The sequence below is a fragment of the Callorhinus ursinus genome, unplaced genomic scaffold (assembly GCF_003265705.2).
Source record: "Callorhinus ursinus isolate GAN/ISIS: 27379988/994484 unplaced genomic scaffold, GSC_fseal_2.0 scaffold10, whole genome shotgun sequence".
NCBI classification, from domain to species: domain Eukaryota; kingdom Metazoa; phylum Chordata; class Mammalia; order Carnivora; family Otariidae; genus Callorhinus; species Callorhinus ursinus.
Genome location: NW_027397072.1, coordinates 38,047,623 through 38,062,675, shown reverse-complemented (window position 1 = coordinate 38,062,675; position 15,053 = coordinate 38,047,623). Strand labels below are relative to the sequence as shown.

The window sequence follows — 15,053 nt, the reverse complement described above, 5'->3', positions numbered from 1 at the left end:
AGGAAGGAAGGAAGGAAGGAAGGAAGGAAGGAAGGAAGGAAGGAAAGAAGGAAAGAAAGAAAATCCTAAAATATGTATGGAATCAAAGACCCCAAATAGCCAAAGCAATCTTGAGAAAGAAAAACAAAGCTGGAGACATCACACTTCCTAATTTCAAACGAAACTGCAAAGCCATAATAATCAAAACAGTATAGTAACGGCATAAAAACAGACACATAGAACAAAGGAACAGAATTGAGAGCCCAGAAATAAGCCCATGCATATATGGTCAGCTAATATTTAACAAGGGAGTCAAGAATACTCAATGGAAAAAAAATAGTCTTTCTAATATGTGGTGTTGGGAAAACTGGATATTCACATGCAAAACAATGAAATTGGAGATGCCTATCTTGCACCACTTACAAAAACTAACTCAAAATGTATTAAAGACTTAAAATAAGACCTGAAACTATAAAGCTCCTGCAAAAAAACATAGGGGAAAAGCTCCTTGACATTAGTCTTGGCGATGGTTTTTTTAATATGACACCAAAAGCACAAGCAACGAAAGCAAAAATAAACAAGGGGGACTATGTCACAGTAAGCCGCTTCTGCACAGCAAAAGAAACAGTCAACAAAACAAAAAGGCAACTTCAGAATAGGAGAAGGTGCTTTAATAAAACCACCTTTTGCACCAAAGACATCTCAAGAATTCTTTCTTGGCCATCGGCTTTGAACCCTCATGTTCTTTCCTACATCATTATTCATAATCTTTTCAAATACATTCTCAATCCGGGCTTATTCACTATTCATCAAGTATTGATACAGACAGCATGTGTAACTGGCTAGGGTACCACCAGCACCTGGTCTGAAAGGGTTGAATGAGCTTATCCGCAAGGTTCTCCCAGCCCCAACAGGAGCCTGAACGCCTGCACAGCTATATATTTTCTGTCCCATCCTAGGAGGTCACCTGTCTCCCCAGAGGCTTCTGTAATTAACCTTGAACTTCCAAAGTAGAGAACAGCACCCTCAGTTCAGACTGAAAGTGTTACTGTCTTTATACCCCTTAATCCATCTCCAAGTGGGAAGGCTCCTAAATATAAGTACAATGCATGAGTGAGGGAGCCTGTTCGTGTAGGTATCTGTGTGTTCTCCATTTTGTTCCAGAGACCCTAAGTTAAAATAGTATTCTCATCTAGGAAAACCCTATATTTTAATATTGACATCATTTGTGTTAACAGTTGTCAGAAAAATGATATATATTTGCATAATGACACATTTGTAAAAATGTGTCATCATTTGCTACCACTGGCCCTTTCATGGACTAGACAATTATTTCAGTTTACCCTCCCCCAGAAGTTCCCACTGATCCTTTTTTTTTAATTTGGTTGTGAAATCAGTAACCAAAAGGGAAATTCTTCAGCTCTCTACTTCTGCTTTTAAGAACATAAAAGTGAGGTAGAGATTGGCAGATGGCATAGCTCTTCGAGGCACAGTGGTCCACTCCAGGATTCTATTCTCTCCAGCCAGTCTTCACTACTCAGGTACAACTTGAACTAACTCTTCTTTATGACTAGGTTCCAGTCAAGTCTCTCTGTCTCTCTCTGTCTCTGTCTCTCTCTCCCTCCCTCCCTCTCTCCCTTCCTCTCTGCCCGAGAGCTGGGCTTTTTACAAAAATGCCACATGTATTATGGCTATGATTCGTGAAATATTCTGGGAATGAGTATTGCTTATGTAGCAGCAGACATCTGAGAGATCAGTGTCAAAGTCTCTGCTCCACATCTAACAAATAACACTCCTGGTTTGGGTTTGGTTTAGCAAATGTTTCCTCTGGACCCAAAGGAAGGCTCTTTCATACATTCACTCACTCATTTAAAGATTGTTCCTTTACATGCCTGCCATGTGCCAGGTGCTAAGGGAAAATCACATATGAAGGCAGCTCTCATGGAGACTGGCATGGCAGGAGTCGCTCATTTTCTCCTCTTTACACAGGTTTCTGAAGCAGCCATGGCAACAGTACCTGAACCCACCAGTGAAATGATGTCTTACTACTACAGGTCAGTGGGGACAGTGAGACCAGCAATGTGAGCTGCACTCCTCTTTCAAGAGCGGAGTGTTATCTGTGCTTGGAGACCAGATTTGTCCCCCAAACTGCCTCTTCCCGTGGCAAGCATGGCTCCAAGTTAACCTAGTTTAAAGACTGATTTCCCACTGCAAGTCCAGCCTTTGGACCCACAGGCCATCCAGATGCTGTTGCTGCAGGGGCTTCCTGCAGATGGCAAATAGGAAAAAAGATTCAAAGTACACAATACAGGGGACCTCTTGGCAAATTTTGGCTTGAGAGAGAGGAAAAGCTCAGATGTGGAGTGGGTGGAAGTTAGGTCTCAGGATCCAACAGGGAGTACCCAGGATATCTGCCCTGCCTCCTGTGCCATTCCATGTATATTGCCACAAAACTTGCCAGCAGCTTTCAGCAACTTTAAGGGACATACCATTTGCAGTTTCCTATTAATAATGAAGACTGTTTGCAGGGAATTAAAAAAAAAAGAAAGAAAACTTGTCTGGGAGACATACTTGAGCAATCTCTCTGTTTTTATTACAGTGACAACGAGAATGACCTATTTTTTGAGGCTGATGGCCCCAGAAAGATGAAGGTGAGACCATGGGCTTAGCTCATAACTCCTGGTGAGATTCTGACATGGGAGAGCCTCCAGGAAAAGGGTTCTAGGCCCCCTTGTTTCCATGGTATTTTGTGATGGAAGGACTTTTACCTCTTCCAGCAAGAGAGACACAGGTGGCACTGCATGCTGACTTGGTCACTATACCATTCCCACCATCACTCACTAAGGCTTGGTGATGATGGCTATGCTTGCGGAAGGCAAGGAGGAATGGCAGTGGTGATAAAGTCTGCTGTGTCTTGCTAGGAAGGCAGACAAGGCTGCAATGCAAATTTGATTTTCCTTTTAGGAGAGGGCTCTGCCTACATAAATCACTTAAGTCCTTGGGAATTAACATATGCCTGCTCCTCTTTAAAGGTAGAATAGTTTTTCCTCCCTGGGGTGGAGCTTATGACAATAAGATGTGGATGATATAAACAAAAAGATGAATTACGAGTTGAAAGAAATTCATTCACTTGCTGTTTGACCTCAAACAAGCCACTTCACCCCCTGGGCCTCTGAAAAATAAAGGGAATGAACTAGATGATCTTTGAGCTCCTGGCATCCTGTAACATTCAATTCTGAAATATTGTCAGTGGTAGCTAAGTTTATCCCTGGAAATGGGTGTTTCTCTCTGACTCTCAACCTTACTGGGAGCCATTTTAACATTAGAGCTGTCCCTTCTCTTCTGTATGAGGCCTGATGACTTTCCAATATGGTACAGCCATCAACCCAGCTAGGTCAGTCAGACAGATTAGCAAGCAGCTACTTTTCTCTGACTTTTTTTTTCTTTTCCCAATTCTTGGCAGCCTCCCCCAGCCTAATAATCTAGTCCCTACTCTTGTAAAAAGCACATTTCTTTAAATGTTTTAAAACCAGCCACTGGCTTACTCCAGCCCTGGGTGGAGTGTGTGGCTTCTCTGTCTGGCCTTTACCTCCACAGCTCCTTCCAGCAGCCTGGCTCACTCTAATCTGGAGCCTCAGCTCTGGGCAGGAACTTCTGTCACACTCAGCTTTCCTCTGTGCCATTAGAGGCCTCTTTAACCGTCCTTTGAGAGTTCAAACCATTATCATGCTACCAGGGCAACCTAACTTAAGCCTTCATACAGTTACACAGTTTCTCTGAATAACAGGAAAGTGGGAACGTATTTCACAGATAGTAAACACTTTTAAAGTATTTGTAGAATGCTTATAAGACAGTGTTTAGAAAAAAAACAGGGAACTTGTATAGAATACTTAAAAACTTGTTGAATGAACATAGATGAATGGAAAATGTTATGATCATCATTGCCATGAAGAATTAAATACATAGTGTTAAAGCATTAGAGATACAAAAAGACACAAAGGGCAAGAAGGTATAAATTTATGGTTAGGTGGAGCAGTGTATAAAAAAGATAAATGAGGTAGACATGGGTTTTATTCTAGAAGAATACCATATAGGCCACCAGAAAGCCCACAATTCTGGTTTTGGGTCTGCCTCTAACTTGCCACGTGCCCTTGGATAAACCACTGAACCTCTCTGGGCTTCAGAGAGAAGACAGTTTAACATTAGAAGCTCGGTTATCTCCAAGCCCCTTTGGCCTCTCTGATGTAAAAACAGTTCTCTGGCCCAACCATCTTAACACACTCTTCCTTGGTCTCTCCACAGTGCTGCTTCCAAGACCTGAACAACAGCTCTCTGGAAGATGAGGGCATCCAGCTACACATCTCCCACCAGCTCCATAACAAGAGTCTGAAGCATTTCGTGTCGGTCGTTGTGGCTTTGGAGAAGCTGAAGAAGGTATCTTTACCTTGCTCACAGCCCCTCCAGGATGATGACCTGAAGAACATCTTTTGCTGCATCTTTGAAGAAGGTATTTACTGAGATAGGAGATCTCTGGTCATTTGCTTCTCAGAGTCCATAACTCAACAGTCAACTAAACTACCCTGAAGCTGAAGCCTTTTAAAAAAGTAGAAGGCCTACTATTGAGAGAAAAAACAGAGGAGCCTAGAAACCAAATGAGTTATCTCTTTAGTTGACACTATTCTTAAAATAAGACCTTAATAACTACTCACATTTGCCAGTCACTCCACCAGTCTCAGGCTTTCACTTGCATTACCTCCCGCAAGTCTTACAACGTCCTAGTTGGGCTAGTGTTACTGCCATTGCCATTTTATGTGAGTAGCTCTATTCCTAGTCCACAGCAAGCCTGAATCCACATCTTATGGTGCCAGGTCCAGTGTTCTCACACACCCCACCCTCTCCCCACAATTGTTATAATCAAACTCCAGCTGTGCATGCTCAGATAGCCTCCAAAAAAACAAATTCTGATACCTTCTATCATCTGGCCTGCCCTTCCAATTTTCTTCCTAAACAACATATATGCTCCATATTTCAGAACCCATCGTCTGTGAAGTGTATGATGATGATGCCTTTGTGTGTGATGCACCCCTGCAATCGCTGGACTGCAAATTCCGGGACATAAGCCAAAAATCCCTGGTGCTGTATAACTCATGTGAGCTTCGGGCTCTCCACCTCAATGGGAGTAGTGTGAACCAACAAGGTAACTGGGGACATCTTGATTCCTTTCTTGGCCTCCTGGCTGCTTGCTAATTCTCCACATTTTTAACAAAGTAGAACAATAAGGCAAATTATGAACATAAATGAAAAAACATATAATAATGAACATGTAAACTTTTTATTTTGGTCCTAGCAATAACACCAGATTGATTCCCTTAGTGTGTTCACTTTTCAACAAGAGATGAGACTCTGAGAAATTAAAATGCTCAAGCACACCCAGGACCATTGTCTAGCCGAGTCTTTGAATGATAGTGCAATGTCAATGCTTCCATTAGAAAGGGGTCATTTGATGGACATGACCTAACTGCCTGTGGGTTCCTTTTTCCTGTTCTTGAGGTTGAAACTAGAGTGGCAAACAGATAATGTGTCCATCCTTATTCCCAACCCTGCCCCCTTAACCCTAACATCCTGCCCGCCCAATACCAGATGGCTCCTTATAGGGAAATTTTACTGACAAGCAGGAACTTATCTCTCTGTATTGTAACTAGCAAATGTTTCAAGTCTGGAGAGCCAATTACTTGTGGAAATCTGCCTGGCACCTTGCCACTGAACCCTGTATGCAGGAGCACAGCCAAGGGAGCAGCTGAAAGGAGCAGCCTGTTCTCTTCCAAGGCTGCTGAACTTGGAGAGAGGCATCTTAGCCAGGCCAGGACAAACCTATTTCTTTAGAACTGGGTTGTGAGCATGACCTAAAGGCCCACAAATGAGATGGCTGTGACTAAAGAAGATTAAAATGAGTGTCTCTTTGGAGCCACTTTTTCCAGCTAAGCGTCCCCTCTCCCAAGTTCTTCCCACTTGTTCCATGTGTCTGAAACAGATTTGTGCCTGTTTTCTTTTGGGAGCCCTGATCTACCTCTTTTCTTGCCTTTCACGTTGATCAAATGGGTTTGCTCATTTGGATGGGGACACCACTGGCCAGTCACAAAATGGCTTCCTTCCTTCCATTTTCAAAACTTAGACTCCCTAATTCTTCACTGCCACTGTGATGAGGCTCTAAGAAACCCCCAGACCTTCTTTGGAGAAAAGAATCAACCAACTAACCCTGCTTATTGTCTGTGGGAAGCCAAGTTATCCCATCTGTTGGGCCATGAGAACGTCAGTGTGGGTTCCCACAGAAGATGCTAATTGTATGAGTCCTGGGCTTGGGGTCCAGTGGTTGGGCCAACTCTGCACTGCTGTGTATTCCTGACCACAAGGCCCCTTTTCTTTCTCTAGCGGTGTTCCGCATGAGCTTTGTGCAAGGGGATGAAAATAGTAACAAGATACCTGTGGCCTTGTGCATCAAAGAAAAGAATCTGTACCTGTCCTGTGTGATGAAAGATGGGAAGCCCACCCTGCAGCTAGAGGTAAGTGAGTACCAGCGGCTGAAGGCTTCCCAGGCTCCTCTCAAACACCATTAGGCCTCACTTACTTCCAAGACAACCACCTTTTCCTCCCCAGGAAATCTGGGAGCAGAGCTACTTGATAATTTTGCATAAATGTAAATAAATTTAATGTAATTGTTAGATGTATGCAACTTCCACTCCCACCACAGAAAATTAAGTCATTTTGCTGATATTATTATGTCCTGCCATTGTTACCACCCAACAGATGATACAATGTTAGGGTTAGAAGGATTATAACATTGTTAGGGTTACTCCATTTGATAAATGACACTTTGGGAAATTAATCAAGGGAGCTGTCACCTGTCATCTCCTCCACTCCCAAAATCACCCTCCACCCTACCCCACCCCCAACCAGCTTTCCCAACAAAAGTTTCATTTCTAAGTTGAAGTCATTCTAGCCAGGGCCATAAGGAAAAATACAGCAAAAGTCCCTGGAAACTAGCTACTCCTAGTTTTAATCCAATTTTCACTTTTTAATAAAATTCCCACCTATATTATGCTCCCTACCATTTGATACTAAGTTTCAGAAAAGAGTAAGAGCTCTTTCAGTCACTACACAGAAAGTTGGGGTCACAAAGATAAATCAGGAGTCTGGATCCTGGTCCTACGACTCATCAGTTTCCTCTCTAGCTGAACCAGAGAATAACCACCAGAGTGTCTTTGTCCCTTCCCTCATAAAAATTCTTATTTATGTTTTGCTGCAGATGTTAGACCCCAGAGTTTACCCAAAGAAGAAGATGGAAAAGCGATTTGTCTTCAACAAGACAGAAATCAAGGAAACCTTGGAATTTGAATCTTCCCAGTTCCCCAACTGGTATATCAGCACCTCTAAAGCAGAAGCAATGCCTGTCTTCTTGGGAAATACCAAAGGTGGTCAGGATATAACTGACTTCACCATGGAACCCTCTTCCTAGCGACCTGTACCCAGAGAGTCCACAAGTGCTGAGTAACCCTTAGTGCTAGTGGAAGGGGAATAGAAGGGTTTAAACATGGCCTCAAGGAGAACTTCACTATCTAATCAGTGCACACTTCACTTCATTATCTAATCGGTGCACAGCTGCCTTCCCTATATCACTGCTAAGAAGACCTCCTGCCTACCAACCAGGTGGAATAACCCCCTCTTCCCAGGGCCAATCCTCAGACCCCCTCTGCTGAGTCAGGTCCCTCTCATCTCTTCTACTCACTCGAAGCCAGCCTGACAGGCCATTACACCTTAGGTTCAAACAAACCCTCTGTCCTTTGTGCCCAGCTTCTGATGAACAACCACTTAACTATTTATTTATTTATTTATTTATTGGTGGGTTATTCTATTTAATTTAAGTCAAGAGGGCCAAGAAGCATCAGTGTCTGTGAAAGAGCCCACTCTTTAATAGCTATGAAATGAATTTAATTTGCACTAATGTGCCATCTTTATATCAAGTCCTTTCACCAAGGCTGAAAAATGTATAAGCTCAGATTGTTTAAATAGGAATATTTATGAATGATTAAGTATGACCACACTGCTTCAATGATTCTGAAATAAATTTCACTGAAAAAAACATTTTTTTTTCCATGTGGTAATTGCCTTTTCTTGGATCTGACACAGAGGAGTAAGGATAAATGTAGGGGCGCCTGGGTGGCTCAGATGGTTAGGCATCTGCCTTCAGCTCGGGTCACGATCCCAGGACCCCACGATCCCAGGACCCCACAACGGGCTCCTGGCTCAGCAGGGAGCCTGCTCCTCCCTCTCCCTCTGCCTCTCCCCCTACTCATGCTCTCTCTCTGTGTGTGTCTCTGTGTCTCAAATGAATAAATTTTTTAAAAAAATCTTAAAAAAATAAAGATAAATGGAGCCATGAGAGTTCTCCTTGGGAAGCTGGAAGGCCACTCCTCATCACTGAGTGTGGCAAAATACCTAGGAACATCACTAACCAGCAAAGACAAGCCTACCTATCCCTCCCCTTCATTTCTGTTTCTCCACAAAAGATATTTGGTACACAAGTTTCATCTGAAAAATAGGATCAGCTGAAGTAAGGGATGAAGTGGTAACCACTGTCAACAATTTCTCTACTCATTTATTCAACAAACATTTATTAAGTAAATCCTATGTACTAGGAGCTGGGAGTACAGAAACAAGACAGGTAAGGCATTCCTAGTTAGATGGGAGAGGCAGATAGATACAAGCAAAAATAAGGCAATGTGGCAAACAGAGGTAAGATAAAATATGAAAGGAGCAGCCAGGAGGACAACATCTACTGTGAAGGACAGAGGGTTAAGGAGGACGACATATGAGTCAGACCTAAAAGAATGAGCAGGAGTGATGAATCACAGACCTGCACCTCTGAAACAAATAATACATTATATGTTTAAAAAAATAAAAAGAAGATAGTAGGAAGGGAAAAATGAAGGGGGAGAAATCAGAGGGGGAGATGAACCATGAGAGACTATGGACTCTGAGAAACAAACTGAGGGTTCTAGAGGGGAGGGGGTGGGAGGATGGGTTAGCCTGGTGATGGGTATTAAGGAGGGCACGTATTGAATGGAGCACTGGGTGTTATACACAAACAATGAATCACGGAACACTACATCAAAAACTAATGATATAATGTATGGTGACTAACATAACATAACAAAATTAAATTAAAAAAAAAAGAAAAGAAGGGAAAGGGTACTCTCAGTAGTGGGACCAGTATGATCAAAAGCATGGAGCAAAAAATGAATAATAAATGATGTAAGGAGTAAACTTTCAGAATTGCAGAAGTCACCAGAAGCAAAGTGAAAACACAAAAACAACCCAAGGAAAAAATATTTGTAACTATATCTCAGGCAAAGGGGTAATTTGTTTAATATATAAATGGTTCCTTCAAAACATTAGAAAAAACATGAACAGGGAAAAATCCAACAAACAATATATTAACAGGCGGTCCACAGAAAAGGAAATACCATTAGATCGTGGACAAAGTAAAACATGCTCAATACTACTTAGGACAAGAAAATTGAATTAAGAGTACTTTGAGATACCAATGTTCTCCTATCAGATTACCAAAAATCAAAAGTTTAACAACACACTCTGTTGGGAAAACTGGGGAAACCCCCACTCTTAACCATTATAGGTGGGAATATAAATTGGTACAACTCCTACAGAGGAAAATTTGATAAAACTATGAAAATTACAAATGAACATCCCCTTTGGCCCAGCAATTTCACTTCTGGTGATTTATCCCATGTATATCTACCCATGTGAAATGACACATGATCAAATTTATTCATTGCACATAACTTGTAAAAGCAAAAGATTGGGGGAAAAAACCCAAATCTCTATCAATGGGAGTCTGTCTAAATGAATTATGGGACATCCATACAATGGAATGCCATGCAGCTATGAAAAAGAATCAGAGGGGCACAGGGGTGGTTCAGTCCGTTAAGTGTCTGACTCGATTTCAGCTCAGGTCATGATCTCAGGGTTGTGAGATAGAGCCCATATTGGGCATGGAGCCTGTTTAAGATATTCTCTCTCTCTCTTCCCCTCCCTCCCTCTCTCAAAAAATCAGAAAGCATTCCATACCAATATGGAAGCCTGTCCAAGATATGCTGGTAACTAAAAAAGAGCAAGAGGCAGACAGTGTTTATAGCGCACTAACTTATGTAACAAAGAGCAGGGGGGAAAATAAGACAGTACTTTCCAATGTGTTTGTATTTGATATCAAAAATTCTGAAAGAAGTTTTTCTGTCTGAGCTGCCGACATGCCATCCAGACTGAGGAAGACCCAGAAACTTCGGGGCCATGTGAGCCACGGCCACGGCCGCATCGGCAAGCACCGGAAGCACCCAGGAGGCCGGGGTAATGCTCGTGGCATGCATCACCACAGGATCAACTTCAACAAATATAACCCAGGATACTTTGGAAAAGTTGGTATGAGTCATTACCACTTAAAGAGGAACCAGAGCTTCTGCCCCACTGTCAACCTTGATAAACTGTGGACCTTGGTCAGTGAGCAGACACGGGTAAATGCTGCCAAAAACAAGACTGGAGCTGCTCCTATCATTGATGTGGTGCGATCGGGCTACTACAAAGTTTTGGGAAAGGGAAAACTCCCAAAACAGCCTGTCATCGTGAAGGCCAAATTCTTCAGTAGAAGCGCAGAGGAGAAGATTAAGGGTGTCGGGGGCGCCTGCGTTCTAGCAGCTTGAAGCCGCGTTTGAGGGCGTTCATTAAATGCTAACAAGTGCTTTTCTCTTCTGGTCTGGGTGTAAATGCTTTAGCACCCCTACCTCCTTACCTGTACATCAGAAACCCACCTAACAGATTCTAGGAGTAAGGGTATGAGGGCCTGAGACCCTCTGCCAACTCCCCTCAGAAAGTGTGAAGGAGAGCACCAGCACTTAGAGGACTTGGCCCAGTACCTAACTTGAACATTTTCATTTATAACGTGAGAATGATAGCACATGTAGTTGAAAGGCCAGTTTGCATTGTATATTCTGAATTTACAATGAGGGGGGAGAACACACTTTTTAACTGTAGTACAGGGCGCCTGGGTGGCTCAGTTGGTTAAGCGTCTGCCTTCGGCTCAGGTCATGATCCTGGAGTCCCGGGATCGAGTCCCACATCGGGCTCCCTGCTCGGCAGGGAGTCTGCTTCTCCCTCTAATCCTCTCCCCTCTCGTGCTCTCTATCTCTCATTCTCTCTCTCTCAAATAAATAAATAAAATCTTTAAAAAAAAATTCTGAAAGATATATAAGAAAACTTAAAAGTAGCTGTGAGGGGATGGGGAATAAAATATAGGGAACAATGGTGGGAGCAAGACATTTCTCTAGATACTTTTTATACAGTTTGATTTTTTTTATTAACATATAATGTATTATTTGTTTCAGGGGTACAGGTCTGTGATTCATCAGTCTTACACAATTCATAGCGCTCACCATAGCACATACCCTCCCCAAAGTCCATCACCCAGCCACCCCATCTACAGTTTGATTTTTTTAATCATGTGAATATATTACCTACTTAGAATTAAAATGGTAAACATTTTTAAAAGGTATTTGTCAAAAAATATGTATATAAATTGCTGGGCCAAAGGGGATGTTCATTTATAATTTCCATAGTTATTATCAAGTCATATATACTTGACTTAATTGAAATGTCCCAGTTGTCAGCAGCTCACTCCTAGTACCCTTTCCTCCTCTTCCTTCACAGTTTTCCAAGCTAGGGCACAGGAGCTGGATGGAGGCCCTACAACCTGCTCTGCTTCATAACTGCAGTGCAAAGGATGGGAAGGTACCCAAGTGGCGCTCATTCCCCAATATATGATAGAGCTGGTGGGAGGTAGGCAGCTGGTCCAGGGAAGAAAGCAGAAGTACCCCTGGGAGTCCCAGCAATGATACTGTCCCCTTTCCTTGGTTGATTGATAACAATTCCACCCACCTCTCACAGGTCCAAAAGGGAGAACATGAGAAAGAATGACAAAATGTGAAGCCATCTAACCTTGTGAGGAAGCCAGATTCCAAATCATCTATGAGAATGTAAACTGCTATAGCCATTTTAGAGAGAAAATTGGCAGTGTCTAATTTATTTTTAACATGACTTATGGCTCAGCAATTCCACTGTTTGGTGTCTTCCCTGAAGAAACAATTTCAAGGATGTTTATTTTAGAATTGTTTATAAAAGTTAAACAAAGTAAACTGGAAACAACCTAAATGTCTATGGGTAAGGAAAAGGCTAAATAAGCCATGGCAAGTTAAAAATAAAAATAAGTAGTGCTGAAATGGAAAAAGATTCAGACAAATCATTGACAGAAAAGGTCAAACTGCAAAACCTTAAGTACAGGATGACTGATATAAGTATAGATGATACTATTCACACAAAAGAAAAAAGTACTGCCCATCCAAAATGCATGGCCATATGCTTCTAACAGTATGTAAGACAGAGAGCTCTGGAAGGGTATTGACTAGACTGAAAATAGTGGTTATAGGGGAGGGGATCATCAAGAAGAACTTTAGCTTTATTTATGTTTGAATTTTTTACAAGAAGAATGTATTTGTGAATTACTTATATAATTTTTTAAAGATTTATTTATTTATTTATTGAGAGAGAGAGAGAATGGTAGAGAGAGAGCATGAGATGGAGGAAGGTCAGAGGGAGAAGCAGACTCCCTGCTGAGCAGGGAGCCTGATGCGGCACTCGATCCCGGGACCCCAGGATCATGACCTGAGCCGAAGGCAGTCGCTTAACCAACTGAGCCACCCAGGCACCCTTACTTATATAATTTTAAAAAGTCCTCTGCATTAAAATGTTCAAAAGGCCTGAGTTTCAATTCCTGGAACTGAGCCAAAGTCTAAAATTGACCCTCCAAAGACTATCCTATTCCTGGTTTGAAGCCAAGTTCTTTCCCTGATAACAGCTCTCCCTCTCTCTGCACTAGGTGTTCTTATCCTGGAAAAGAGAAATAGCCTATTTCTAAATGGAAAAGACCAAATGATTTGAAAGCAGAGAACCAGAACCCTCCCCCAACTCTACCAACTACATGAAATATGACAAGTAGGAAGTCTTTACAATGGGGTGAAAAGTCAATTTTTCTGCACCTCTGGCAGGTAACACACCATATCATCACAGCTCCTACCAGCTTTCAAGGAGATTCCATGTACCTGGAGAGTAGGAGGCAAGTGCCTGTAAATTTGAGTCCATAGGGTTAGGGTGTGGCTTATCCTATCTGCTTGGGCTGAAGTAAGCCAGTATCTGCTGGGGGGAAGGTACATGATGCAATGGTATGTGGGAGCACATCTAGTCTGAAAGGCAGGTTGGGGGTGGGTGGCTGCTACAATGTCATAGTCAGTGACGGAAGCATAAGTCAGCATGTCTTCTGTACAGATCTCCTCCCTGCCCATTCCTCATGCTCATTCTCTGTACAGCCTTGCTGAATTATCCACAAACATCTGATTCAACTGGAAGCCAGGGTGAGAATGACCTAGAGAACTGGTGTGATGCCCACCCAGGGTGTGGGACCACAGTCAGAGCCTCCTCCCAGTTCTATCATATCTTACCCACAACCTGGCTCCTAAATTGGCACTTTGGACAGAAGCCAAGTGATTAGATTTTTCCCCCCCCAGGGAAGTCCAGAAGCAATGTTTTCTTGTTTGTATGATTGTTACACAAATAATCATGAAAACTAAAATCCCTCTTGGAAAGCAAGTCATAAAACCATGAAATGAAGCATGTGGACCAGGAAAGGTAGGCCTGGGAGGAGCAAGGAGTGTGCCAGGGACCTGGGCAGCTCTCTCAAATCAGGGGCTTTGCTATCTCTGAGAATATCTCACCTTCTGGCAAATAGGGCAGCTGGAGATAGAGGGGTCCAGGTAAAGCCTGTCCTTGGGCAAGTAGGGCCCTCTGGGGACCAAGGTATAAGTTGTTACTGGTATTCAGCCACTCCCGTCTTTGACCTGAGCTTCCACATAGGCTGTTTGAAAGAATCAATGCTTCTCTTTCTCTCCAGCTCCTCCCTGCACCCAAACCCATCAGCCCTCAGAGCCAAAAAAAGGTATGACATCCTTCATCTGCCAGTGATCAGAAGTGTGAGCCAAGGGAGTCCTCCCAGGCACTACCTGAGCATCCTGACACAGCAAGTCAACCTGAAGAAGCCCATAGCCAGAAGGGTCCATCCATGTGGTTTGCGTGTGAAGGGTAGGTTTGGATGAGTCCTTGGAGCAGAAGGATATGTGGAATCCAGATACATACAGGAGCATCTATACACTATGATTCGGCCTTAAAATATAACATAGCAGGAACACCTAGAAGAGATGTCAAGTGTGGAAGCTGAGCCTCAGTGCCTTCCTAGCCATAGGGATAAGACCTTTGTCCCAAGTATGTAATGTCCTCTTGATGCACCAGCCATCATGGACCTTGCTTCTAGAGCATCACGTCCAATTCCCTCCCCAAAAGGCCCTTCCAGGGCCCTAATCCTTATAGAATGTTGGTCTTCCAAAATTTTAGTTTATAAATCACCTATGACAGTTTTGGAAAACTATGACCTCACCCCTTTGCCAATATACATGTTTTAGGTTAAAATCCAAAATTTTTTATAATTTTAAATAGTTAATTGCAAATGTTATCATTTCTGGAATATTATAAATTTGACATTTAAAAAAAACTGTTACATCACTTGTAAACATATCCAACAAAATCCTAATACCATAGTAACTGTTTCTTACTGTCATCCATCTAAAAATTACATGAACAAATTCCTCTTCAACAGGTGAAAATTAACAAGATTCCTTTTTTTCTTGAACTGATATTTCCATTCATTTCCCCCATGAAATTTTATCAAAATGTAATACATATTATGCTTAAAAGCATTTTACTGATCATTCTATGATACTTCTTTGTAACAATAAAAATGTGTTCAATCAGCTACCCTATGACCCAGCAATTGCACCACTGGATATTTACCCCAAAGATACAAATGTAGTGATCTGAAGGGGCACATGCACCCCAATGTTTATAGT

At 42.4% G+C, this 15,053-nt stretch overlaps 2 protein-coding genes across 2 annotated transcripts; both read left to right on the top strand.

Annotated features, from left to right (window-relative positions):
- Window positions 1–1,405: 1,405 nt before the first annotated feature.
- On the top strand, window positions 1,406–8,118 carry IL1B (interleukin 1 beta). The gene is made up of 7 exons (XM_025868205.2): window positions 1,406–1,520; window positions 1,969–2,033; window positions 2,579–2,630; window positions 4,282–4,486; window positions 5,012–5,176; window positions 6,409–6,539; window positions 7,283–8,118. The coding sequence occupies exons 2-7, from the start codon at window positions 1,984–1,986 to the stop codon at window positions 7,490–7,492; spliced, it is 813 nt and encodes a 270-aa protein (XP_025723990.1). The 5' UTR covers window positions 1,406–1,520; window positions 1,969–1,983; the 3' UTR covers window positions 7,493–8,118.
- Window positions 8,119–10,289: 2,171 nt separating this feature from the next.
- Window positions 10,290–11,160, top strand: LOC112821039 (large ribosomal subunit protein uL15-like). Its single transcript, XM_073896851.1, has one exon. It carries the CDS (start codon window positions 10,302–10,304, stop codon window positions 10,746–10,748), a length of 447 nt encoding a protein of 148 aa, XP_073752952.1. The 5' UTR covers window positions 10,290–10,301; the 3' UTR covers window positions 10,749–11,160.
- Window positions 11,161–15,053: the final 3,893 nt, after the last annotated feature.

Bases quoted from the DNA above. Each gene is read 5' to 3' on its own strand.
- IL1B (XM_025868205.2), top strand. From the start codon at position 1,984: ATGGCAACAGTACCTGAACCCACCAGTGAAATGATGTCTTACTACTAC. The intron at 2,034-2,578 runs GTCAGTGGGGAC...TTTTTATTACAG, and splicing joins ATGATGTCTTACTACTACAG to TGACAACGAGAATGACCTAT. The intron at 4,487-5,011 runs GTATTTACTGAG...TCCATATTTCAG, and splicing joins TTGCTGCATCTTTGAAGAAG to AACCCATCGTCTGTGAAGTG.
- LOC112821039 (XM_073896851.1), top strand. From the start codon at position 10,302: ATGCCATCCAGACTGAGGAAGACCCAGAAACTTCGGGGCCATGTGAGC.